The sequence below is a fragment of the Ranitomeya variabilis genome, chromosome 6 (assembly GCF_051348905.1).
Source record: "Ranitomeya variabilis isolate aRanVar5 chromosome 6, aRanVar5.hap1, whole genome shotgun sequence".
Taxonomy (NCBI): domain Eukaryota; kingdom Metazoa; phylum Chordata; class Amphibia; order Anura; family Dendrobatidae; genus Ranitomeya; species Ranitomeya variabilis.
Genome location: NC_135237.1, coordinates 523,624,675 through 523,649,792, shown reverse-complemented (window position 1 = coordinate 523,649,792; position 25,118 = coordinate 523,624,675). Strand labels below are relative to the sequence as shown.

The following is a 25,118-nucleotide window of genomic DNA, read 5'->3' as shown; positions in this document are numbered from 1 at the left end:
GGAAATCTCCTATGTTTTGCTGGCACTTTGAAAAGCAGCTTTTCGCCATGTTCTTGCAGCGCCCCAGAGTCCTGGTCGTTGCAGTACTGTGGCTCCGCCACTAAGGGGAGCTATGGTACGTCTGATGGCACTGAAGGAGTTCATCTGATCAGGTATCACAGACACCAATACATTTCACCGCCGGGCCTCCAGGGGGAGCTAAGGGTTCTATTTACTAGGCCACTCTCCACACACTGGTAAAACTGGGGGTCAGGCAGGAAGTTAGACAGAAAGCTGACTGGGTTGGAACCAGGCAACACCTTGTGGCAGAGGGTGTTGCGGGAGAAGATTCGGTAGGGTCCCTGTCAGGGGTGGGATCCTGACAGAGACTTGGCAACTTGAGCGAACGTAACGGGACCGTGCCTGCTCAGTATAGCGGCGGTGCCCAAGAAGGGATTGGAAGCGAGATAGATTGTGCTGAGTGAGAAACGAGATCAAAGCAACAAGGAGAATACCAGTAGGGGTCGTGCTGTAAGACCGAGGCAACATCCTACTGAGGCGCATAACCGGCGGCCGGAACGCCGAGGGAGTATTACAATATTCAGCTTCAAGCAATACTCTAAACAGCGGCAGGACAGTCAGTCTAAGGCGGGCTGTCTCACCTAAATCACCTATGCAGTCTTGGGGGGCAACTTGTGGAGAGGGGCGACTCTAGGGTCCCGGAAGAGCTCCGAGCCTACCCGTCATACGGGTGCCGTTCCAACCGTAACATCAGGGAGGGACGGAGGATTAGCAGAACATCATCTAATCGAGTTGTGAGGGAACTTAAGAAACGGACACAACAGTTGTGGGGACTTTCCGTAAGCACAGCAGGGAAGGACCGCAACACCTAGCGCTAGGGGGAAGGCACAGATTTCCACCTGTGAAGAGAACTCTGGCGGTGTCATTGGACCGGCCGGACTTGCGCAGCCTGGTTACCCGGATTCCGGACTGAGGACCCAGAGATCTTCAGTAAAGAGACTGCAACTTGGTGTCCTCGTTATTTACTGCACCGCACTACTACAGCCTCACCACCATCATCATCCATCATATCTATCACTGTACGCCCCTCAGCAGGGTCACGGACCGGGCCTAGCCACCGTGACAACCCCGGAGCAGAGACTCAGAGGCCCGGTACCGGGTACCCCTCGGCCCTGCGGCAGTGGGGGCGCTACATTCTTATGCAGAATTTTTGCAGCGTTTTCTTCTGCAAATAAGAAGTTTACAGCATTTTACAGCACAAGCAAAAACTGAGCTTTTCAGAAATCTCCTGCACACCCTTTTATTTTCCCCTGACTGATTTTCACAACTGCAGCCTTTTTTAAATCTGCAGAGTGTCGCTTTCAGCAATTTTTTTTCACCCGTAGAAAGCAATGAAAAAGTTTAAAAAATGCTGCAACGTTGTTTTTCACTGCGTTTTTGGTGAATAAACCTAACTTTATTAAACATGTACTGTAGACAAAATGCATACTGTAAAAAACAAACAGCAAAAGTTCTAAGGGTGTGTCCACAATCAGTAAACGCTGGGGGTCGGATGCTGTGTACTTGTGCAGCGTCCAACCCGCAGCAGCCACATGTTACAGTATAGTGGATGGGATTTCGAGAAATTCCATCTCTACTATGCGTGCTCTGACACCCGCACATCACCTGCGGAGACGGACATGCGGCGCGTCTCTCCAGACCCCAGCATGCCAATTTATATGGCGTAGACGCGAGTCTCCACAAGAGAAATCTCACCCCTGCAATGTATAGGACGCAGGGATTCCGCACAGATCAATGAACACACGCGGAATCACCTGTTTTCAAAACATGGCAGCACATGTCCTCTGCATCCAAAGGGCTGCCATTTCCGGATCCTCTGCACATACCCTAAAAAATGGGTGTTTTGAACGCAGTGTGTTGTGATTTTGCTTTTTGCTCCCTCTAGTGGTCATTAGTGATTTGACTTTGGAGCTTCTGTCTTTTCCTATATCCTCACCTGGGCCGTTAGTTCAGGGGCGTTGCTATATAAGCTCCCTGGACCTTCAGTTCAATGCCTGGCATCGTTGAAATCAGAGCTAATCTGTTGTGCTCTTGTCCTATGATCCGGGTTCCTGTATTTCAAGCTAAGTCTGCTTCCTTGCTTTTTGCTTTTGTTTTGTTTGGTATTTTTGTCCAGCTTGTTCCAATCTGTATCCTGACCTTTGCTGGAAGCTCTAGGGGGCTGGTGTTCTCCCCCCGGACCGTTAGACGGTTCGGGGGTTCTTGAATCTCCAGCATGGATTTTTATAGGGTTTTTGTTGACCAGATAAGTTATCTTGCTATATTCTGCTATTAGTAAGCTGGCCTCTCTTTGCTGAACCTGGTTCATTTCTGTGTTTGTCATTTCCTCTTACCTCACCGTTATTATTTGTGGGGGGCTTGTATCTTGCTTTGGGGTCCCTTTCTCTGGAGGCAAGAGAGGTCTTTGTTTTCTTCTCCTAGGGGTAGTTAGATTCTCCGGCTGGCGCGAGTCATCTAGCGATCACCGTAGGCATGATCCCCGGCTACTTCTAGTGTTGGCGTTAGGAGTAGCTATTTGGTCTACCCAGTTACCACAGCCCTATGAGCTGGATTTTTGAATCTCGCAGACTTACACGTTCCTCTGAGACCCTGTCCACTGGGGTCATAACAGCAGTGTTCTTCCTGCCAAGTGAGCAGGCTTTGGCTGCAAAAAAAATTGACCAAAAACGCTGATTCCTATGCACAGCTGTACTAAATATGTGTATGGTTTACCCTTATTGTTTCACGTAGGAATTCATTTATTTCTTTATAATAAATACCCTGATTCAGCAGACAATATTCCTGTCTTGTGTCATCCACACAGTAGTGACAGCAGGTCGCCCTGTCAGATTACAAGCAGTGATTAGTGACTGTGGTCAGCGCCTATGCTGATCCCTGCTGTATGTGACTGTGAAACCTGATCCTACAGCAAACAGCACAGAGCTCTGGGACCACAGTGAGTAAATCACAGCACTGAGGGGGTCTCAAGGGGGGTTTGAGAGAGACGCTCTGAGACTACAAAGCAATGCACAGCATTATTCACTGCTGAAAACTCTCTGGGCACTTCATACAGGGGTTGCAGATGCAGGGGCTCCCTTGTAGGTGGGGGCCCCAGGCGTCTGCCTGCGCCAAACGCCGGCCCTGCATCACTGACGGAATCAGGCGCTGTCCGTTTTTTTGCCGGATACAAAAAAAATTTCCTCTGTCTGTTTTGTCCGGCTTCCGGATCCGCAATCTATGGGAAAAATATGGATCCGGCGGCATCAATCGATGTGTGAAAGTAGCCTTAGGGTTCTGTGCAGTGCCCCCTCCTTACCTGAGAGCGGAATACCACACTTCTGGGTGAGGTGCAATACTCTGTGGCGACTGGACCCTCGGGCACCACACATACGAGGCTGTCAGATTCGGGTAGAGATCTGCGACTGATCTGTGAATCACTGTCTGTGCTCAGTGACACACGCATGTGTGAATGAGGCCTAACAAGCAACATTTTAAAAGAGTGTGAAACGTTTAAAGGGGTTTTCCAGTCTCAGAAAACCCTTGTCCCCGGATGGAATTAAAAACAAAACAAACAAAAAAATTGCTTCACTCACCCTTCCTGGGTCCAGCACTAAGCCTCTGCTGCTCATGGTGTCTATTATTGTCTGCAGTGCTGATATCAAGTTGACAACACTGCAGCCAATCAGTGACATCAGCCACTCCGTGCTGACAGAACAAGCTGTTGAAATCACTGATTGGCTGCAGCGCTTTCAGCGTGAAGTCAATGCTGCGGGCAATAACAGCACTGATTCGGCACTGGACCTGGGGAGGGTGAGTTTATTTTTAATTAAACTGCCGCTGCGGGACGGGGGTTTTCTGAAACAAGAAGACCCCCTTACCTCTAAAAAAGGTGCAAAACAAGGGGAGAAAAATCTATATATATGAGGCATCGTGATTACTTACTAATCCCGCCCCCTGCACAGTAGCTCCGCCCCACCACACATAATCCCGCCCCCCACCACATTACCACATACAATCCCGCCCCCCACCACACATAATCCCGCCCCCCCCCCACATCACCACAGATAATCCCGCCCCCCAGCACATCATCACACATAATCCCGCCCCCCACCACATTACCACACATAATCCCGCCCTCCACCACATTACCACACACAATCCGCACCACATCACCACACACAATCCCGCCCCCCACCACATTACCACATAATCCCGCCCCCCACCATATTACCACACACAATCCGCACCACATCACCACACACAATCCCGCCCCCCACCACATTACCACATAATCCCGCCCCCACCACATTACCACAGATAATCCCGCCCCCCACCACATTGCCACACACAATCCGCACATCACCACACACAATCCCGCCCCCCACATTACCACACATAATTCCGCCCCCCACATTACCACAGATAATCCCAACCCCCACCACATTACCAGACATAATGCCGCCCCCCCCACACATAATCCCGCCCCCCACATTACCACAGATAATCCCACCCCCACCACATTACCACTGATAATCCCATCCCACTACATTACCACACATAATCCCGCCCCCCACCACATTACCACACATAATCCCTCCCCCCACATCACCACACATAATCCCCCCACATTACCACACGAGGCTCCGTCCCCTCACATTATTATTATTATTATTTATTTATATAGCACCATTAGTTCCATGGTGCTGTACATGAGAAGGGGTTACATACAGAGTTACAGATGTAGTTTACAGTAAACACGTTTACAGTGACGGACTGGTACAGAGGGGAGAGGACCCTGTCCTTGCGGACTTACATTCTATGGGATAGTGGGGAAGAGACAGAAGGTAGGGGGCGAGGCGATGGCGATGCTGTGGCTCTGGCGATGGTGAGGCGGCAGAATGGTTATTGCTAGTGTTGAGCATTCCGATACCGCAAGTATCGGGTATCGGCCGATATTTGCTGTATCGGAATTCCGATACCGAGATCCGATACTTTTGTGATATCGGGAATCGGTATCGGGATCGATATTAATGTGTAAAATAAAGAATAAAAAAAAAAAATATTGATATACTCACCTCTTCGACGCAGCCTGGACCTTACCGATGTAACCGCCAGCCTCCGTTCATAAGAATGAGCGCTTGAAAGTCCTTAGATGACGTCGCGGCCTGCGATTGGTCGCGGAGCGGTCATGTGACCGCTCCGCGACCAATCACAGGCCGCGACGTCATCTAAGGACTTTCAAGCGCTCATTCTTATGAACGGAGGCTGGCGGTTACAACCAGGGCGCGTCAGAGGGTGAGTATATCAATATTTTTTATTTTTATTCTTTATTTTACACATTAATATGGATCCCAGGGCCTGAAGGGGAGTTTCCTCTCCTTCAGACCCTGGGAACCATCAGGATACCTTCCGATACTTGGTGTCCCATTGACTTGTATTGGTATCGGGTATCGGTATCGGCGATATCCGATACTTTTCGGGTATCGGCCGATACTATCCGATACCGATACTTTCAAGTATCGGACGGTATCGCTCAACACTAGTTATTGCAGGCTGTAGGCTTTCTTGAAGAGATGGGTTTTCAGGTTCCGTCTGAAGGATCCGAGGGTGGTGGATAGTCGGACATGTTGAGGCATGGAATTCCAGAGGATGGGGGATATTCGGGAGAAATCTTGGAGGCGGTTGTGTGAGGTACGAATAAGTGTGGAGGAGAGTAGGAGGTCTTGGGAGGATCGGAGATTACGTGAGGGAAGATATTGGGAGATTAGTTCAGAGATATAGGGAGGGGACAGGTTGTGGATGGCTTTGTAGATCAGTGTTAGTAGTTTGAACTGGATTCGTTGGGGAATTGGGGGCCAGTGGAGAAATTTGCAGAGGGGAGAAGCAGGGGAGTAGCGAGGAGAGAGGTGGATTAGCTGGGCAGCAGAGTTGAGAACAGACTGGAGTGGTGCAAGAGAGTTAGCGGGGAGGCCACAGAGGAGGGTGTTGCAGTAGTCGAGGCGGGAGATGATGAGGGCATGCACAAGAGTTTTGGTAGATTGTGGGCTGAGGAAGGGACGGATTCTGGCAATATTTTTGAGTTGGAAGCGACAGGAGGTAGCAAGAGTTTGGACGTGCGGTTTGAAGGACAGGGCAGAGTCGAGAGTTACCCTGAGGCAGCGGATTTCAGATGCGGGAGAGTGTGATGCCATTTACCATAATAGATAGGTCATGTAGGGGGGATACGTGAGATGGGGGAAAGATGATGAGTTCGGTTTTGTCTACACTGAGTTTTAGGAAGCGAGAGGTGAAGAAGGAGGCTATGGCTGACAGACACTTCGGGATTCTGGACAGAAGAGAGGCGACATCTGGGCCAGAGAGGTAGATCTGAGTGTCGTCCACATACAGGTGGTACTGGAAGCCATGGGACTTTATGAGTTGTCCTAGGCCAAGGGTATAGATGGAAAAAAGTAGGGGCCCTAGGACAGAGCCTTGAGGGACTCCAACAGAGAGAGGGCGGGATGAGGAGGTGGTGTGGGAGTGGGAAACACTAAATGTGCGGTCGGAAAGGTATGAGGCAATACAGGACAGGGCAAGGTCTTTGATGCCAAGGGAAGAAAGAATCTGTAGCAGTAGGCAGTGATCGACTGTGTCGAAAGCAGAGGACAGGCCAAAAAGGAGGAGGATGGAGAACTGTCTGTTAGCTTTGGCTGTGACAAAGTAATTAGTAATTTTGGTCAGAGCAGTTTCGGTGGAGTGGTGGGGGCGGAAGCCAGATTGGAGGTTGTCAAGGAGAGAGTTAGATGAGAGGTGGGAGGAAATTTGAGCATGGACATGCTGCTCAAGGAGTTTTGAAGCAAACGGGAGCAGTTACCACACGAGGCTCCGTCCCCCCCATCACCACGAGGCTCCGTCCCCACACATTACCACACGAGGCTCCGTCCTCACACATTATCACACGAGGCTCCATCCCCACACATTACCACACAAGGCTCTGTCCCCACACATTACCATACGAGGCTCCATCCTCACACATTAAAACACGAGGCTCCATCCCCCCCATCACCACGAGGCTCCGTCCCCACACATTACCACACGAGGCTCCGTCCTCACACATTATGACACGAGGCTCCATCCCCACACATTACCACACGAGGCTCTGTCCCCACACATTACCATACGAGGCTCCATCCTCACACATTAAAACACGAGGCTCCGTCCCCATACATTACCATACGAGGCTCCATCCTCACACATCAACGCACGAGGCTCCGTCCCTCCGCATTACCATACGAGGCTCCGTCCTCACACATTACCACACGAGGCTCCATCCCCACACATTACCACACGAGGCTCTGTCCCCACACATTACCATACGAGGCTCCATCCTCACACATTAACACACGAGGCTCCATCCCCACACATTACCACACGAGGCTCTGTCCCCATACATTACCATACGAGGCTCCATCCTCACACATCAACGCACGAGGCTCCGTCCCTCCGCATTACCACACGAGGCTTCGTCCCCACACATTACCACACGAGGCTCCGTCCTCACACATTACCACACGAGGCTCTGTTCCCCCACACATTACTACACGAGGCTCCGTCCTCACACATTACCACACGAGGCTCCATCCTCACACATTACCACACGAGGCTGCGTCCCCACACATTACCACACGAGGCTCCGTCCCCACACCTTACCACATGAGGCTCCGTCCCCACATTACCACACGAGGCTCCGTCCCCACACATTACCACACGAGGCTCTATCCTCACACATTACCATACAAGGCTCCGTCCCTCCACATTACCACACGAGGCTCCGTCCCCCCACATTACCACACGAGGCTCCGTCCCCACACATTACCATACAAGACTCCGTCCCTCCACATTACCACACGAGGCTCCGTCCCCACACATTACCACACGAGGCTCCGTCCCTCCACATTACCACACGAGGCTCCGTCCCCACACATTACCACACGAGGCTCCGTCCCCCCACATTACCACACGAGGCTCCGTCCCCACACATTACCACACGAGGCTCCGTCCCCACACATTACCACACGAGGCTCCGTCCCTCCACATTACCACACGAGGCTCCGTCCCTCCACATTACCACACGAGGCTCCGTCCCCCCACATTACCACACGAGGCTCCGTCCCTCCACATTACCATACGAGGCTCCGTCCCCACACATTACCACACGAGGCTCCGTCCCCCCACATTACCACACGAGGCTCCGTCCCTCCACATTACCACACGAGGCTCCGTCCCTCCACATTACCACACGAGGCTCCGTCCCCCCACATTACCACACGAGGCTCCGTCCCTCCACATTACCATACGAGGCTCCATCCCCACACATTACCACACGAGGCTCCGTCCCCCCACATTACCACACGAGGCTCCGTCCCTCCACATTACCACACGAGGCTCCGTCCCCACACATTACCACACGAGGCTCCGTCCCCACACATTACCACACGAGGCTCCGTCCCTCCACATTACCACACGAGGCTCCGTCCCCACACATTACCACACGAGGCTCCGTCCTCACACATTACCACACGAGGCTCCGTCCCCCCACATTACCACACGAGGCTCCGTCCCCACACATTACCACACGAGGCTTCGTCCCCACACATTACCACACGAGGCTCCGTCCCCACACATTACCACACGAGGCTCCGTCCCCCCACATTACCACACGAGGCTCCGTCCCCCCACATTACCACACGAGGCTCCGTCCCCACACATTACCACACGAGGCTTCGTCCCCACACATTACCACACGAGGCTCCGTCCCCACACATTACCACACGAGGCTTCGTCCCCACACATTACCACACGAGGCTCCGTCCCTCCACATTACCACACGAGGCTCCGTCCCCCCACATTACCACACGAGGCTCCGTCCCTCCACATTACCATACGAGGCTCCGTCCCCACACATTACCACACGAGGCTCCGTCCCCCCACATTACCACACGAGGCTCCGTCCCTCCACATTACCACACGAGGCTCCGTCCCCACACATTACCACACGAGGCTCCGTCCTCACACATTACCACACGAGGCTCCGTCCTCACACATTACCACACGAGGCTCCGTCCTCACACATTACCACACGAGGCTCCGTCCTCACACATTACCACACGAGGCTCCGTCCTCACACATTACCACACGAGGCTCCGTCCCCCCACATTACCACACGAGGCTCCGTCCCCCCACATTACCACACGAGGCTCCGTCCCCACACATTACCATACGAGGCTCCGTCCTCACACATTACCACACGAGGCTCCGTCCTCACACATTACCACACGAGGCTCCATCTCCACACATTACCACACGAGGCTCCGCCCCCCACATTACCACATGAGGCTGCGTCCTCACACATTACCACACGAGGCTCCGTCCTCACACATTACCACACGAGGCTCCGTCCTCACACATTACCACACGAGGCTCCGTCCCCCCACATTACCACACGAGGCTCCGTCCCCACACATTACCACACGAGGCTCCGTCCCCACACATTACCACACGAGGCTCCGTCCCCCCACATTACCACACGAGGCTCCGTCCCTCCACATTACCATACGAGGCTCCGTCCCCACACATTACCACACGAGGCTCCGTCCCCCCACATTACCACACGAGGCTCCGTCCCTCCACATTACCACACGAGGCTCCGTCCCCACACATTACCACACGAGGCTCCGTCCTCACACATTACCACACGAGGCTCCGTCCTCACACATTACCACACGAGGCTCCGTCCTCACACATTACCACACGAGGCTCCGTCCTCACACATTACCACACGAGGCTCCGTCCCCCCACATTACCACACGAGGCTCCGTCCCCCCACATTACCACACGAGGCTCCGTCCCCACACATTACCATACGAGGCTCCGTCCTCACACATTACCACACGAGGCTCCGTCCTCACACATTACCACACGAGGCTCCATCTCCACACATTACCACACGAGGCTCCGCCCCCCACATTACCACATGAGGCTGCGTCCTCACACATTACCACACGAGGCTCCGTCCTCACACATTACCACACGAGGCTCCGTCCTCACACATTACCACACGAGGCTCCGTCCCCCCACATTACCACACGAGGCTCCGTCCCCACACATTACCACACGAGGCTCTGTCCTCACACATTACCACACGAGGCTCCGTCCCCACACATTACCACACGAGGCTTCGTCCCCACACATTACCACACGAGGCTCCGTCCCCACACATTACCACACGCAGCACTTCCTTTCTATGTAATTCAACCACTTCAGCCAAGGTAAATGTACATTTAATTGCATCCGCATTCTCCAAAACAAAATGAGCCAAGAAGAGTCGCCAGGTCCATCTCACAGACCGCAGGAAAATCCGGACAACGATGCAGTAGGGGCGCAGAAAACCCACACACATATATACATATCTGACCCGTAACTGCAGCTCAGGGGTCAATAAAGAGGATTTTATATTTTTGCCGCCAATAGTCAGGCGACAGAGCTAAAAATAACTAGTTGGACTCCAAGAAAATGGCGGCGCCATCAGGGACACTGATCTCTACGAGACTAGAGACTTCTCTCGCCTGTCGCACGTCACCGCGCACGCCACGCCCTTCTGGCAGCCACGCCTCTCAGTGATTCCTGCACACTGTGTGTCTTGTCCTCCGCTGTATGTGTAAAGTTTGGTCGGTTTTGAAGCCTTCCTCTACACGCCGGCAGCCATCATGGCGGACTACGATCTGACCACCAGGATCGCTCACTTTCTGGACCGGCATCTGGTGTTTCCGCTGCTCGAGTTCTTGTCCGTTAAAGAGGTAACCGCTGTGTGTGACCAGGGGGCTGCATGCGGAAGGGGCTGCGGCTGTGGAGGGGCTGCGGCCTGGGCCATGTGAGGGGCTGCGGCCTGGGCTATAGCGGCGCCGGGCGGGGAGCAGTGCACACATGGTACAGTGCCAGTCCTGCTGTTGTCATGGTAATTAAAGGGCAGCTCCACGGTGTGTAGTGGATCCTCAGCCATTACATATGGGGTTTCCCGGGGGCCGGTGCTGTATACTCTGGATTTCCAGTCTCTGACCCCCAATAACCGGCGGTGACCCCTCAGAAGGCCGCTCTGTCCTGGCGCCTGGTCCCCCGGCTCGTATCATTGGCTGCTGCTCACTTACAGGTACAGAATAGTGCGAGATGCCGGAGCTTTCCATAGGGGATGTACGGAGCAGCGGCCGCACCATATGGGAGTGCACAGGACCGGCCAGACCCAGCGGCATCCCCACAGAGGATGGATGGAGGGGAGCTGCACGTGATCGGCCTCTGCTCCGTGCCAACAGGAGAGCCCCCATTCTCTGGATCTGTTGGGGTCCGTTTGCACCGATCCCAAAGACTTCCGCTTTCTATCACAAATCAAACTGTCCTCAGGATGAAGTGACATTTAGCGGGAACTTGTCACATGAAAAAATGCCATTAACCTGGAGATATGGGGTTAAAGGGAACCTGTCACCCCAAAAATCGTATATGAGCTGTGGCCGCCGACATCAGGGGCTTATCTACAGCATTCTGTAATGTATTCTGTAATGTAGATAAGCCCCCGATGTAACCTGAAAGATGAGAAATAAAGGATATATTATACTCACCCAGGGGCGGTCCGGTCCAATGGGCGTCGCGGTCCGGGGCCTCCCATCTTCTCACGATGACGTCCTCTTGTATTCACGCTGCGGCTCCGGTGTACTTCATGTCCTGTTGAGGGCAGAGCAAAGTACTGCAGTGCGCAGGTGCTGGGCCTCTTTGACCTTTCCCGACGCCTGCGCACTGCAGTACTTCGCTCTGCCCTCAACAGGACATAAAGTACGCCGGAGCCGCAGCGTGAATACAAGAGGACGTCATCGTGAGAAGATGGGAGGCCCCGGACCGGACCGCGACGCCCATTGGATGGGACCGCCCATGGGTGAGTATAATCTAACCTTTATTTCTCATCTTTCAGGATACATCGGGGGCTTATCTACAGCAATACAGAATGCATTACAGAATGCTGTAGATAAGCTCCTGATGCCGGTGGGCTTAGCTCATATACGATTTTTGGGGTGACAGGTTCCCTTTAATCTGCAGGTGAATAACGTTCTGAACCTACCCGGCGCTCTGCACTGAGAGTCTGGCATGTTCAGAACGCCAATATCCTGCAGATTAACCCCATATCTGCAGGTTTATTTGCCTCACTTATATAGCGTCATTAATTCCACAGTACTTCACATACATTATCATCGCTGTCCCCGATGGGGCTCACAATCTAAATTCCCTATCAGTATGTTTTTGGAGTGTGGGAGGAAACTGGAGAACTCGGAGGAAACTCGCGCAAACACGAGGAGAACATACAAACTCCTTACAGATGTTGTCCTTGGTGGAATTTTAACCCAGGACTCCAGCGCTGAAAAGCAACAGTGCTAACCACTGAGCCACCGAGTGGTTTTTACGTGACATGTTCCCTTTAAATGATTGGTCCCACCATGATGAACCGAGCGCTTGTACTTGGTTTGAACAGTCATCCTGTGCTGACAGTCCCTGTAAGATGGGGTAAATCTTCCCCATCTTAGTTTCCCTGGATCAGTGCCCATGTGATGCCACGGCCGGCCCCTCTGATAGATGCCCTTACCTGCTGCACTGTGGATGGCAGACCCTGGAGCCACGTCCAGGCTGTATGTTACTCTTCCTGTCCTCGTGTCGCTGATCATGGCCCGTCCTGGTAACGGTCATCTTCTCGGGCATTTCCCTCTCACCCCCGGTCTATTCTAACATCACCATCAGGGAGGCCGTAGATCTGATCGTTGCCTATCCGGGTACATTTTTTCCGTTTCAGCCCTCTGAGTTAGGCATTGTTGGTGATCACACTGATAATGTAAATGTTACAGTAACCTGCCTTCCTCCTGGTCAGCAGAAATTGACTGTTCAGACTAAGGACGGGCGCTGGGTGCACCTCGTCATGGCCAAAAGGGTCTGTGCATCGTCTTACCGTCTATATCTATTTCCACCCTGATTGACATCTGACATTTCAGGAGCCAAAGGAAGGAGGGGATAGATGGACGACCAGTAGGTGTGAGTGTGGACTGATCTGCTCCGCCACGCCAAAGGTGCACAGACTCTGTGCTTGGTTTGAACAGTCGTTTTGTGCTGATGTGCCCCTGTAGTAGTTCTGCACTGGTGGGCTACTGGGTTGTGGGAGCGATGTCGCCACAAGATCCTTTTCATCTAAGATATGATTGTTAATGTGCCGTTTATCTCTCCAGATTTACAATGAGAAGGAGCTGCTGCAGGGGAAGCTGGACCTCCTCAGTGACACCAACATGGTGGACTTTGCCATGGATGTTTATAAAAACCTCTATGCTGACAAAGAGATCCCACACTGTAAGTCATTACACAGCCATAGTAGATGTACTGGTGTATGATCAGACAGGTCTAATGACGCGGGATGTCCGCCCATTGCATTGTGTGGTCCTGTAAAGTCAGACTTAAAGCGCTAATTCAGTGTCATAAATCCTCTGAAAGATCAAAGTGGATTCCTTTGCAGGTACCCACACCAATCGCAGGACAGCGGACTTTAGTCCCTCTTTTCCCTGGTTCTCCATTGATCATGGTCCTATGGCCAGGTATGAATCAGGTGAGGGGAGGAGGAGATGAGTGGAGCATTTGGTCGTATGTGCCAGTCCATAGACCTAAATATGGAGCAGCAGGGCAGACGTGAGGCCGGCTGCTTCATACAACTCTACCCCGCTGCAGTCATGTGGCCATAGGACAATGGGTTCCCCAGGGCTCACTACTCTGCCGGGTGTAATGATAGGACAGGTGAAGGCAGATAGCTGTATTACACAGCCGGCATCTACTAGGTATAGTGTGGGTTTGGCTCCTGAGCCTGCCCGTTACACATGCCTTTGACATGTGCTGCACATGTTGGAAGGGCTCAGTATTTCTCAGGGCTGTGAACAGGCCTTGATCTCAGTCTTCATGGAGCTAAAGATGATCCCGTGTTATGCTCCCGGCCGGTCTGTTACTTGTATAACACGGCTAACATGGCTGTTTCTTTGTAGCCTTAAGGGAAAAAAGGACCACAGTTGTAGCACAACTAAAGCAGCTTCAAGCGGAGACGGAACCGATCGTGAAGATGTTTGAAGATCCTGAAACAACCCGGCAGATGCAGTCGACAAGGTAATTACCTGATGTAATGTGCTTTAATAAAATGAAATTATTGATGTCTTTAGCCATTAAAATAAAACAAAGCGACCAATTCTTCTTAAGTGTTGAATGGGGGTAGTTACTGGTATATAGTTGTTTATTAATTCCCTCATGGCCTTTAACGTACCCAATTGTCGTATAGGGGCTCCTGACATTTGAAGTGTGAGTACGTCATTGTGATTGTGTGGGGCACAGGAGCTGTACCCCCCTTCCCCCCATCGCTTCCAGGATCTGAGCTTAAATGGAAGCCAAGACCGACCGGGCTGTCACTGCCAAGAGCGGTTCCCGCACCGCCTTGGGCAATTTAACCCCTTAAGTGCTGTGATATCGATTGCAGCATCTGGAAGGCTGGGGGAGGGATTGAGCTCCCTCTCCCTTTCAATCGGTGCCCCCGCAACATCATTGCGAGGGCTACTGCCAACAATCAGAGCTATGAAAGGTCCATAGAGAGACACTAAGTAAAAAAAAAAAAAAAAAAATTCTAAAAATATTTGAAGAAAAACATACCAATAACATAACATTTTTTTTATGTAGTTCACCCGTTCAGTAAACACTAAAAAAAAAAATCAATAAACGTGGTAAAAAATATGCTTTTTCATACCGCCAAGCAAAAAGTGGATTAAACAATATCAAAAAGTCAAAATGGAAATAAATATGGTATAGCTGAAAACGTCATCTTGGGGGAAAAAAAGAAGTCACACAGCTCCATATGTGGATAAATTAAAAAAAAAAAGCTATAGTTTTTTTCACAATAGAGATGTAAAAATATTTTTTTTCTATTTGTGTAAAAGTGCCAAAACAGGAAAAAAATATATAAATATGGCATCTCTGTAATTGTACTGACCTAAAGAATAAGGCTGCCTGATCAATTTTACCATGTGCGGAACGGCATAAAAAAAGAATTCCCCCCCCCCCCCCCCCCCCTTCCCCAAAGAAAAAATAAGACAATTCCTGAATTGCTGAATTTTGTTCATTCCGCCTCCAAAAAATTGGAATAGAAAGCGATCAAAAACTATCATGTGTCCGAAAACAGTACCAATAAAACCGCTAACTCATCCCGAAAAAAACCAAGCCATCCCATGACTGTCAGCAGAAATATGGAAAAATTATAGCTCTCAAATTATGGTAATGCAAAATCCGTCTTTTAGTGTACGACAACAGCCAAACATCAAAAACCTGATATAAATCTGTAATCGCACCTACCCGAAGAATAAAGTCACCTAATCACACGAATAACTCTGTAAAACAATATATATATATATATAAATCCAATTCTTTACCTGCTGTTGATTTGTTCATTCTGCCTCCCAAAGATCGCAGTAAGGGTATGTTTCCACGGTCAGGAAACGCTGCTTGTTTGACGCTGCGCAGAGCTGCAGCGTCAAACAAGCAGCGTCCAGATGTTCCAGCATAGTGGAGGGGATTTTATGAAATCCCGTCTCCACTATGCGTGGAAACCCGCACGCGGCGGCCCTGCGACTACGGACATGCTGCGCGTCTTTTCAGATCGCAGCATGTCCGTGTACCTTGCGGGGACGCAGCGTCCCCGCAAGGCATATCACAGGGCGCTATGGGAGAGAGCGATCATCCCGGATGTGAAGAGTTAACACATCCGGCATGATCGCGTCCCAGAAAGGGGGCGGGGCTTAGCGCCGAGCGGCTTAGCCGCTGCGGCGATACCGCCGGCCATCCTGACAGTGGAAACATACCCTAAGGCTCGGGTCACATTTATCCTGTGCAACTACGCTGAGCGCTTACTTTAGGGTTTCTGTATAAATCTGTGAAATACATGATTCAGACGGAGCTCCCGGCGGAACATTCCCTATAATGTGGCAGATGCACTGTGGACGCCGTCTGGCTGTCTTTTTAGGCATGCATAAAAGTGGGGTTGACCACAGTTTTGTGCACCTCTGAAAAAGGCAACACTGAACAGAGGCAAGACTGATTCCAGAGTAACTCTGCTGCCTCATGATAGTGAATGGATCCCTCTGGGGTTTCATCTGAATCATGTCACTCAGAGTTAGATGGAAACTCAGAAATAAGTGCTCAGCCTAGAGCACAGGATAAATGTGATCCCAAACGTTATGTAAAATGTTCCCAACAAAAAAAGCAAGTTTCCATTCGGATCTGTTAACGGAAATATGAGGCTTCTGCGTTACTGTTAGTGCAAAGGTACTGGAAAAGCGAAATGGCTCCTTGTTCTTCATAAACAAATCCAGCGAATTCTCAAATCAAAATGCACCCCTCCCTTCTGAGCCCCAGTGTGCCTAAACCTCATTTAGCGTCCACATATTTGGCATTTCTGAAACGATTAGAGCCTGCATAATTTACAGGTGCGTGTCTCCATAAGCATGAGCTGGTAACTACAACGTACTGGTCACTACAACGGCAATTTTCACTCAGCAACATCCACTGCTGCTTGTTTCTGGAAAACATCCATGGAGTCAAAATCGTCACTACACCTAGAGATAAATTCTCAAAGGGGTATAATTTCCAAAATGGGGTCAATTGAGGGAGAGTTCTGCTCTTCTAAGAATTAGGGGCTCTGTATATGGAGTTCACAGACTGTTCTAGGAAAATCTGCGCTCCAGGAGGAAAATAGCGCTCCGTTCCTGCGGAGTCTCTCCGTATGGCTAAGTAGTAGTTTAAAAAATGATGCTGATGTAAAGTAGAATTGTGGGAAATGTTGTTTATTTTGTGTGGTATAACGGTCTGATATTTAAGGGCACACAAATTTAAAGTTTGAAAACTACAAAATCTTCAAAATTTTGTCAAATTTTAGATTTTTTTCAGAAAACGCAAAAAATATTGACTAAACTTTACCATTAGCATGCAGTACAATATCTCATGGATAAAAAAAAACATTCTCCGAATCAGTGGGATCCATTCCAGAGTTCCTCATAAAGTGACACTGGTCAGAATTGAAAAAATTGTCCTGGTCAGATGGGAGATGAAGGGATTAAATGTCCTTAAAGGGACTCTGTCAGCACAGGATGACTGTTCAGAGCAAGCACAGGCGCTCGGTGCTTCATTACCTCCATGCATTTATGTACACCTACTCACCTGCTTGGTTTCCATCTATCTCCACCCTTCTCTGACTCTATGAAGCCAGAGATGTCCATCAAAGAAGAGATCGGGTAGGTACAGAGGGAACACGAGCAGGGGGAAGGTGTATGTAAATGATCGGACCTGCCGTGAAGCACCGACTTGGTTGAGCAGTCATTCAGTGCTGACAGTCCCTTTAAAACAATGGTGACCTTACTTTACCTTATCTTGGTGCAATTTACCATCTTCCCAATCACTGGGGGTCCTCGCGTATTTAGTACTCCCCTTATATTGCCGTCAGTCTCCGTCAGTTTGTGACCTGCTGGATCGCTCCGGTGTTTCATGGTGTAAATCGGAGGTCACAACTCAATACAAGTCTATGAGCGCCTTGTTCTGGCTTGAGATGAGTGGCGTAACTTCTGACTTCCTTTTCATTCATTGTGTCTACAAGATACATTTTAGGGGGGACTACGCTACTCGAAATCAGCGTGGGCTCCAGAGAAGGCACCCCATGTCTGTTAGATGTTTGTAGGAATCCTGTGGGGTTGAATACATTTAAGATGTCTTGGTTTTCGTGTCCAAACTGTATACAGGGGTTCTCCAGCACCTCTCGCTTCCACATCATGGTGATGACATTGTGAGGACAGGTGCCCCCCAGGATACTTGGCAAGCACCTGTCAAAACCATGTCTTCAGCCTGATGTGGAAGCGAGAGGTGCCAGAGGAACCCTTTACCTGGCCATGTTGGCTGCCCTAGCAGATTGTGTGGTTGGGTACAACGTCCATCTGTCATCTCTGCTGCTGGGCTTACGACATATAAATATTATTCAAGCACACCGAAGTCACTCAGTTATCACCCGAGCATGGATAACACGTTATCTGAGCACGTTCCCTTATCAATAGTGGTGGAGGCCAGTATCGGTGGGTTTGATGTCACCTTGTGGAGGTGAGAGGAGCCGGATTATACCTTTATGAAGCTGTGGTACGTGACGGCAGCTTTGTATGCGCCGCTCCCTGGGCAGCACCATATCTGGTCCCTACCTGGTCAGCGCTTCTGTAGGAAAAATCCTGAGTGTTTCCCTGCATATTGTAGTCCAGGCCCGAGGCTTTAGGAGGCAGGAGCAGCTAGGACATGGAATCCCGGGTTCCCAGCCGCGCTGCCATCCAGTCTACTCCACCTGCAGGGCCGACACTTGCCCGAGTATCGCAGTAATCCTCTCCCAAGTAGTTAGTAGCTTCTGGTTCATCCTCTTTAACGAGGATGAGGAAATTTGTTCTTTCTGTGTAATTATCTCCAAATGTTGGTATTTCTGTAGTTGCCGTTATTAAAGGTTATGGGGGATTGTCTGCCTTTCATGGTTCAGTGCCTGCAGCGTTCAGCAGTTAATAACACGGGGTGTCGTAGACATTGTGCAATGTGCAGACCACTTACACAGATGGCAGAGAGAGGTTCTCTCTTCTCCCAGCGTTTGATATAGTTGTATAATGGCGGAGGACGAGCTGCTGGAAGCGTCCCCTACTAATCGGCCCTATTCCTGTGGCTGGGGGCCTCCCCGCTCTGCTGGTTTGGGAAGGGGTGTGCAATTGCTTTGTAGTCTTCAAGGATTAGTCCATAGATTATAGAACGGGATAGGGATGTATTATTTTTTCTGTTGGATCTTTACAAAAATTGCAATAATAAAACTGCAAATGTACTAATGTAATACCACCATGTACCCAGATGTAAAAATCATCAAACCCAAGCCCCTTAGTTAGCTTTATATTGATTTGCAAACCCCTCTTCCTCTCTAGGGTTTCCCAGGATCGGAGTATTGATGCCCTATCCTCCGGGTACAGCATCAATATCAGATCGGTGGTGATCCTTCTCTCGGCACCTCCGTCATTCATCGTATATGTCCTAGTGCAGCCATTAGAGCCCCTATACACATTAGATGCCGTCAGCTGAACGACCATTTGGCTGATGGCTCTCTAGTCCCAAACACCGGAGCGTTCCTATGTTCTCTATGAGAGAGCGGCTGCCAGAATCCTTTGGCGGTGACTTATGTCTAGTCTCAAATCGGACATGCTGGCTCCTTATCAGATGATGGCAAAGTGCTCAATACATGTTAGACTGTCGGCCAAACCCGTCGTTATCGTCAGATTCGGCCAACGGTGAGAAAAGGGGCCTTAACAGCTTGTCTGGTGAACTTGTGCAGATGTGGAGTTGGTCGAAGTTTTTATTCTTCTTTTTCCTTCATTTGTCCAATGTGATTTCAGATATGAGGATATGCCATAGCTTTATGATTGGTGGGAAGCCACCTTCTGGAAGGAAACGGCTCTGGTTTTCGCACTGCATCCTCTTACATTTTCTTCCCTGCACAGAGCGCTCCCGGCCACTCGTCTCAGCGGGGAGCTCCACCGGCACCGCTCGGCCGCCTCCATTGCTGAGCACGGTGCTCTGTGAAAGGGATGTAATGTTACACCACCGATGCAACCTTTGTCCTCCGTATCAGTGGGATGTTAAAGGACGGACCCCACTGATCAAGAAGTGACCGCATATCGCCGGTTGTGCAGAATGAGCGTTATCTGTCACTGTTCTCCAGCTGCTTCCTAAGATTTTTCTCATTTTGTTGCCAAACGTGTAGACGAGTGGTTACTGGTGACCTGAATTTAGCAGAACCTCAGGTGCCGCTACCTGTGGTCGCATTTAGGCGTTACCTAACATTTGTCCTAATCGTGGCGATTCTTATTTCTTCTACGTTAGCGGCATTATAACAACTGTAAGACGCGATGTTTTATAAAATGCTCTTCATCGCTTTCTGCTCTGAGGCATCTGCAGTCATGGCCAAAAGTATTCACACCCCTGCAATTCTGTCAGATAATACTCAGTTTCTTCCTGAAAATGATTGCAAACACAAATTCTTTGGTATTATTATCTTCATTTAATTTGTCTTAAATGAAAAACCACAAAAGAGAATGAAGCAAAAAGCAAAACATTGATCATTTCACACACAACTCCAAAAATGGGCCAGACAAAAGTATTGACACCCTCAGCCTAATACTTGGTTGCACAACCTTTAGCCAAAATAACTGCGACCAACCGCTCCCGGTAACCATCAATGAGTTTCTTACAATGCTCTGCTGAAATTTTAGACCATTCTTCTTTGGCAAACTGCTCCAGGTCCCTGATATTTGAAGGGTGCCTTCTCCAAACTGCCATTTTTAGATCTCTCCACAGGTGTTCTATGAGATTCAGGTCTGGACTCATTGCTGGCCACCTTAGTAGTCTCCAGTGCTTTCTCTCAAACCGTTTTCTAGTGCTTTTTGAAGTGTGTTTTGGGTCATTGTCCTGCTGGAAGACCCATGACCTCTGAGGGAGACCCAGCTTTCTCACACTGGGCCCTACATTATGCTGCAAAATGTGTTGGTAGTCTTCAGACTTCATAATGCCATGCACACGGTCAAGCAGTCCAGTGCCAGAGGCAGCAAAGCAACCCCAAAACATCAGGGAACCTCTGCCATGTTTGACTGTAGGGACCGTGTTCTTTTCTTTGAATGCCTCTTTTTGTCTCCTGTAAACTCTATGTTGATGCCTTTGCCCAAAAAGCTCTACTTTTGTCTCATCTGACCAGAGAACATTCTTGCAAAACGTTTTAGGCTTTTTCAAGTAAGCTTTGGCAAACTCCAGGATGGCTTTTTTATGTCTCGGGGTAAGAAGTGGGGTCTTCCTGGGTCTCCTACCATACAGTCCCTTTTCATTCAGACACCGACGGATAGTAGGGGTTGACACTGTCGTACCCTCAAACTGCAGGGCAGCTTGAACTTGTGTGGATGTTAGTCGAGGTTCTTTATCCAACATCCGCACAATCTTGCGTTGAAATCTCTTGTCAATTTTTCTTTTCCGTCCACATCTAGGGAGGTTAGCCACAGTGCCATGGGCTTTAAACTGCTTGATGACACTGCGCACGGTAGACACAGGAACATTCAGGTCTTTGGAGATGGACTTGTAGCCTTGAGATTGCTCATGCTTCCTCACAATTTGGTTTCTCAAGTCCTCAGACAGTTCTTTGGTCTTCTTTCTTTTCTCCATGCTCAATGTGGTACACACAAGGACACAGGACAGAGGTTGAGTCAACTTTAATCCATGTCAACTGGCTGCAAGTGTGATTTAGTTATTGCCAACACCTGTTAGGTGCCACAGATAAGTTACAGGTGCTGTTAATTACACAAATTAGAGAAGCATCACATGATTTTTCGAACAGCGCCAATACTTTTGTCCACCCCCTTTTTTATGTTTGGTGTGGAATTATATCCAATTTGGCTTTAGAACAATTATTTTTGTGTTTTTTTTCATTTAAGACAAATTAAATGAAGATAATAACAAAGAATTTGTGTTTGCAATCATTTTCAGGAAGAAACTGAGTATTATCTGACAGAATTGCAGGGGTGTCAATACTTTTGGCCATGGCTGTATGTCTTGGGAACCGCAAGAGCTGCAGGACGTCACCTTGTAAAGTTCGCTAATGAGATTGCAGGCTTTTAATGCGCACTAAAGATAATTAGTGATGGCGGGAAATCCCAGGTGAACAGACCGAAAGGAATTCACAAGCTAGCTGTGGTCTTCAGGATCTTAGATGGCCACCATGTGACCAGATGAGCGCCGTCCGGCTGTCTTGGGGGCATTTATGGCCAATAAAGTCTTGTTATTAGGACTTGGCTGATAACGCTTAGCATAGGGTTAATGCCGTAGATATAAGAATGATAGAAGGATCTATGAGACTTCTTATTTCACGTTTTCTGCCACTGGCAGCTTGGACATGGTTTCTTGCAGTGATCAGTAGCAGCAAACACGTTAGGTTGTGGACTGTCCGTCCAAACACTGGTCTCGCAGCGGACCTTAATGGAGTTGTCCAGTGAAAATAAGTTATCACCCATCTATAGGCTAGGTGATAATTTACTGATCGGTGGCGGTCTGACCTCTGAGACCCTCACCAATTGACAGAATGGGGTACTTTTACTTCATTACAAAATATTGCAGTTTGGACGACCTATCACTAATCCATTTGTTCTTGATGGGGTTGAGCTTGATGGGCTCAACAGCCCCGTAGGGAATCGATGAATCAGCGGTTGAGCATCTGCGCTGCTGCTCCTTTCTTCCCCGGTACTGCCAATTTTACCATGGATGGATGATGACTTCACTGAACAACCCCTTTAAAAGGATATTTAAACAGTTTTAGGATGTTTAACCTGGCCACCTCATGGAATAGTAGATGCTGAGCTGGATAAAATGTATTTTATTTTTTTAATAGTATTACTTTTCCCCTTTGCTGAAATATTATCTTGTAATGATTACATATGAATTATGATTAGCCCAATTGGCTTCTCTTGGACATGTACTTTTTCCCCTGCATGACAATAACCCATCACAACCAGGATGGGATAAAAGAACACACCCTCAGAAGGTTAGAAGAACAGGCTTAATCCTGTGAGACATGTAATGGCAGACAGCCCTGATATGTGTAGAGTAGAGCAGACCTGAGTCCATTACAAACACTTCCAGCTTTGATGTCATGGCAGTAAGTGTGGGAGATGAGTAGTACAGCAGAGCTGACGCCTCTGTGAGAGGAGAGCTGCATCTGTTTGTAATGACACACTGCCGTGAGATGAAAGCTAGGGGTGTTTAATACAGGGCTGTCTATCATCACGTCTCACACAGTAGAGTGCCTGTTCTTCTGACATTCTGGGGGACAAGTCCTCTTTACAGTTTTTCCCTCCATAGCAGCACATGCTATACTGTGAGGCTTTATGCACTGTAAATTGGGCCATGTCGCCCACTTTCTCAGGATCAGTGCGGGTCTCGAATTTCAGACCCTACTGATTATAAAATGGGGATGCATTCCAGCTACAGATGGGAATACCCCTTCAGTTGGTGCTGAACCTGACTGAATTGCCATGTCTTTTTCCTTTCAGGGATGGACGGATGCTTTTTGACCACCTTGCTGATAAACATGGGGTAAGGAATATACCTTTCACAGACCTAGTAGTTCGTCCATGTTGCCTATGTGTATCTTGTGTTCAGTATATGACTAGTGTGTTATTTTCAGTTCAGACAGGAGTACCTGGACACCCTGTACAGATACGCCAAGTTCCAGTACGAGTGCGGGAACTACTCCGGGGCTGCCGAGTACTTGTACTTCTTCCGGGTGCTGGTAAGTCTGCATGTATTTAATTCATGGTTCCCTGTGTGTGCAGAATATGAATGTAGGAATCTCTGTATTATAAGCTTTTTTGACATACAATAATATTCACAGAACATTCCCTAAGGCAGTCATCTCCTGGCCTTTTCCCTCTTAGAGAGGGGGTCAGTGAGCGTCTGTAGTGTCACAGTCCGGCACCATGGCTGAGCCACTGGTCAATACTGCCATCAACCCTTAAAAACCTCTTCATTCTTAACAGTGGAGATGATTTTTATTAACACGTTAATTGCAAAGTTGCTTGGTTTTTATAAGCACTCTGCAATTTTACCCATTTAATTAGATGAAACGCCCTCTTTAAATATTTGGTGGGTGACCAATGGCTGGACGTTCCGCGACCACTAGATCTTTGTTCTCAACCGTGATGCTGATGCTCGTTACATGATATTATATAGAAGACACTGCTGAGCGCACAGTTGGAGGCACCCATAGCACCTTAGGATGTAATGTAGGGGGCTCCTTAGGATGTAACATGGGGCACCCATGGCTCCTTAAGAAGTAATGTAGGGGGCACCCACATATCCTTAGGATGTAATGTAGGGGGCACCCACGGCTCCTTAGGATGTAGCATGGGGGGCACCCACGGCTCCTTAGGATGTAGCATGGGGGGGCACCCACGGCTCTTTAAGATGTAATGTAGGGGGCACCCATATATCCTTAGGATGTAATGTAGGGGGCACCCACATATCCTTAGGATGTAATGTAGGGGGCACCCACATATCCTTAGGATGTAATGTAGGGGGCACCCACGGCTCCATAGGATGTAATGTAGGGGGGCACCCACGGCTCCATAGGATGTAGCGTAGGGGGCACTCACGGCTCCATAGGATGTAATTTAGGGGGCACCCACGGCTCCGTAGGATGTAGCAAAGGGGGCACCCATGGCGCCGTAGGATGTAATGGAGGGGGCACCCACGGCTCCGTAGGATGTAATGGAGGGGGCACCCACGGCTCCGTAGGATGTAATGGAGGGGGCACCCATGCCCAGCTGCATATTTCTCCACTCTGCCCTGATTATCTACGGGGTACAGAGGACCCATGATCTGATCACCAGTCGTTCCCCTGTGGATGTGCGGTCACAGTGGGATGTTTGTGGTTTTTGGCTGCTGCTCATTTTCTGTATTTTGCCGTATTGGACGATTTGGACCAATTGGTCTTGTGGTTTTTATTTAGTTGCTTTTTTTATTATTTGATACCAATTAATCTAGTAATTATTTATTCTGAAAATCGTATATACAGCCCGCTATTGCATTTTCTGGTGGTAGGTCGGCAATGGTTTGCACCTTGATCCATCCATGCAGGTGTGTGTCGGATGTATACACTTTAGGCAATGGCCATGTGGGGTCTTGCAGATGGGAGCGATCATTCGTGCCTGGTATTGAAGCCTTTGGTTTATTTAGGGGTTCACACGGCCATGATTGTAAGTGGGCCAGACAAATGCAGACCGGTCCGCAAACTGGGGAGATGAGGGGCTCATGTGCTAAATATGCTATATTATATACTATTCTAGTATGTAAAATGGACCAGACCGATGCAGGCGCCAGGGAATTGGCACATAGGTTAATAT

At 49.3% G+C, this 25,118-nt stretch overlaps 1 protein-coding gene across 1 annotated transcript in view; it reads left to right on the top strand.

The window, feature by feature from the left end:
* The first annotated feature begins 10,663 nt into the window (after positions 1-10,663).
* EIF3E (eukaryotic translation initiation factor 3 subunit E) overlaps positions 10,664-25,118 on the top strand; it is a 50,935-nt gene continuing 36,480 nt past the window's right edge. The window contains exons 1-5 of the mRNA XM_077271072.1: positions 10,664-10,874; positions 13,332-13,449; positions 14,130-14,247; positions 23,268-23,310; positions 23,402-23,506. Of these exons, the coding sequence (XP_077127187.1) occupies positions 10,785-10,874; positions 13,332-13,449; positions 14,130-14,247; positions 23,268-23,310; positions 23,402-23,506 (474 nt within the window). The 5' untranslated portion in view covers positions 10,664-10,784. The remainder of the gene's footprint in view (positions 10,875-13,331; positions 13,450-14,129; positions 14,248-23,267; positions 23,311-23,401; positions 23,507-25,118) is intronic.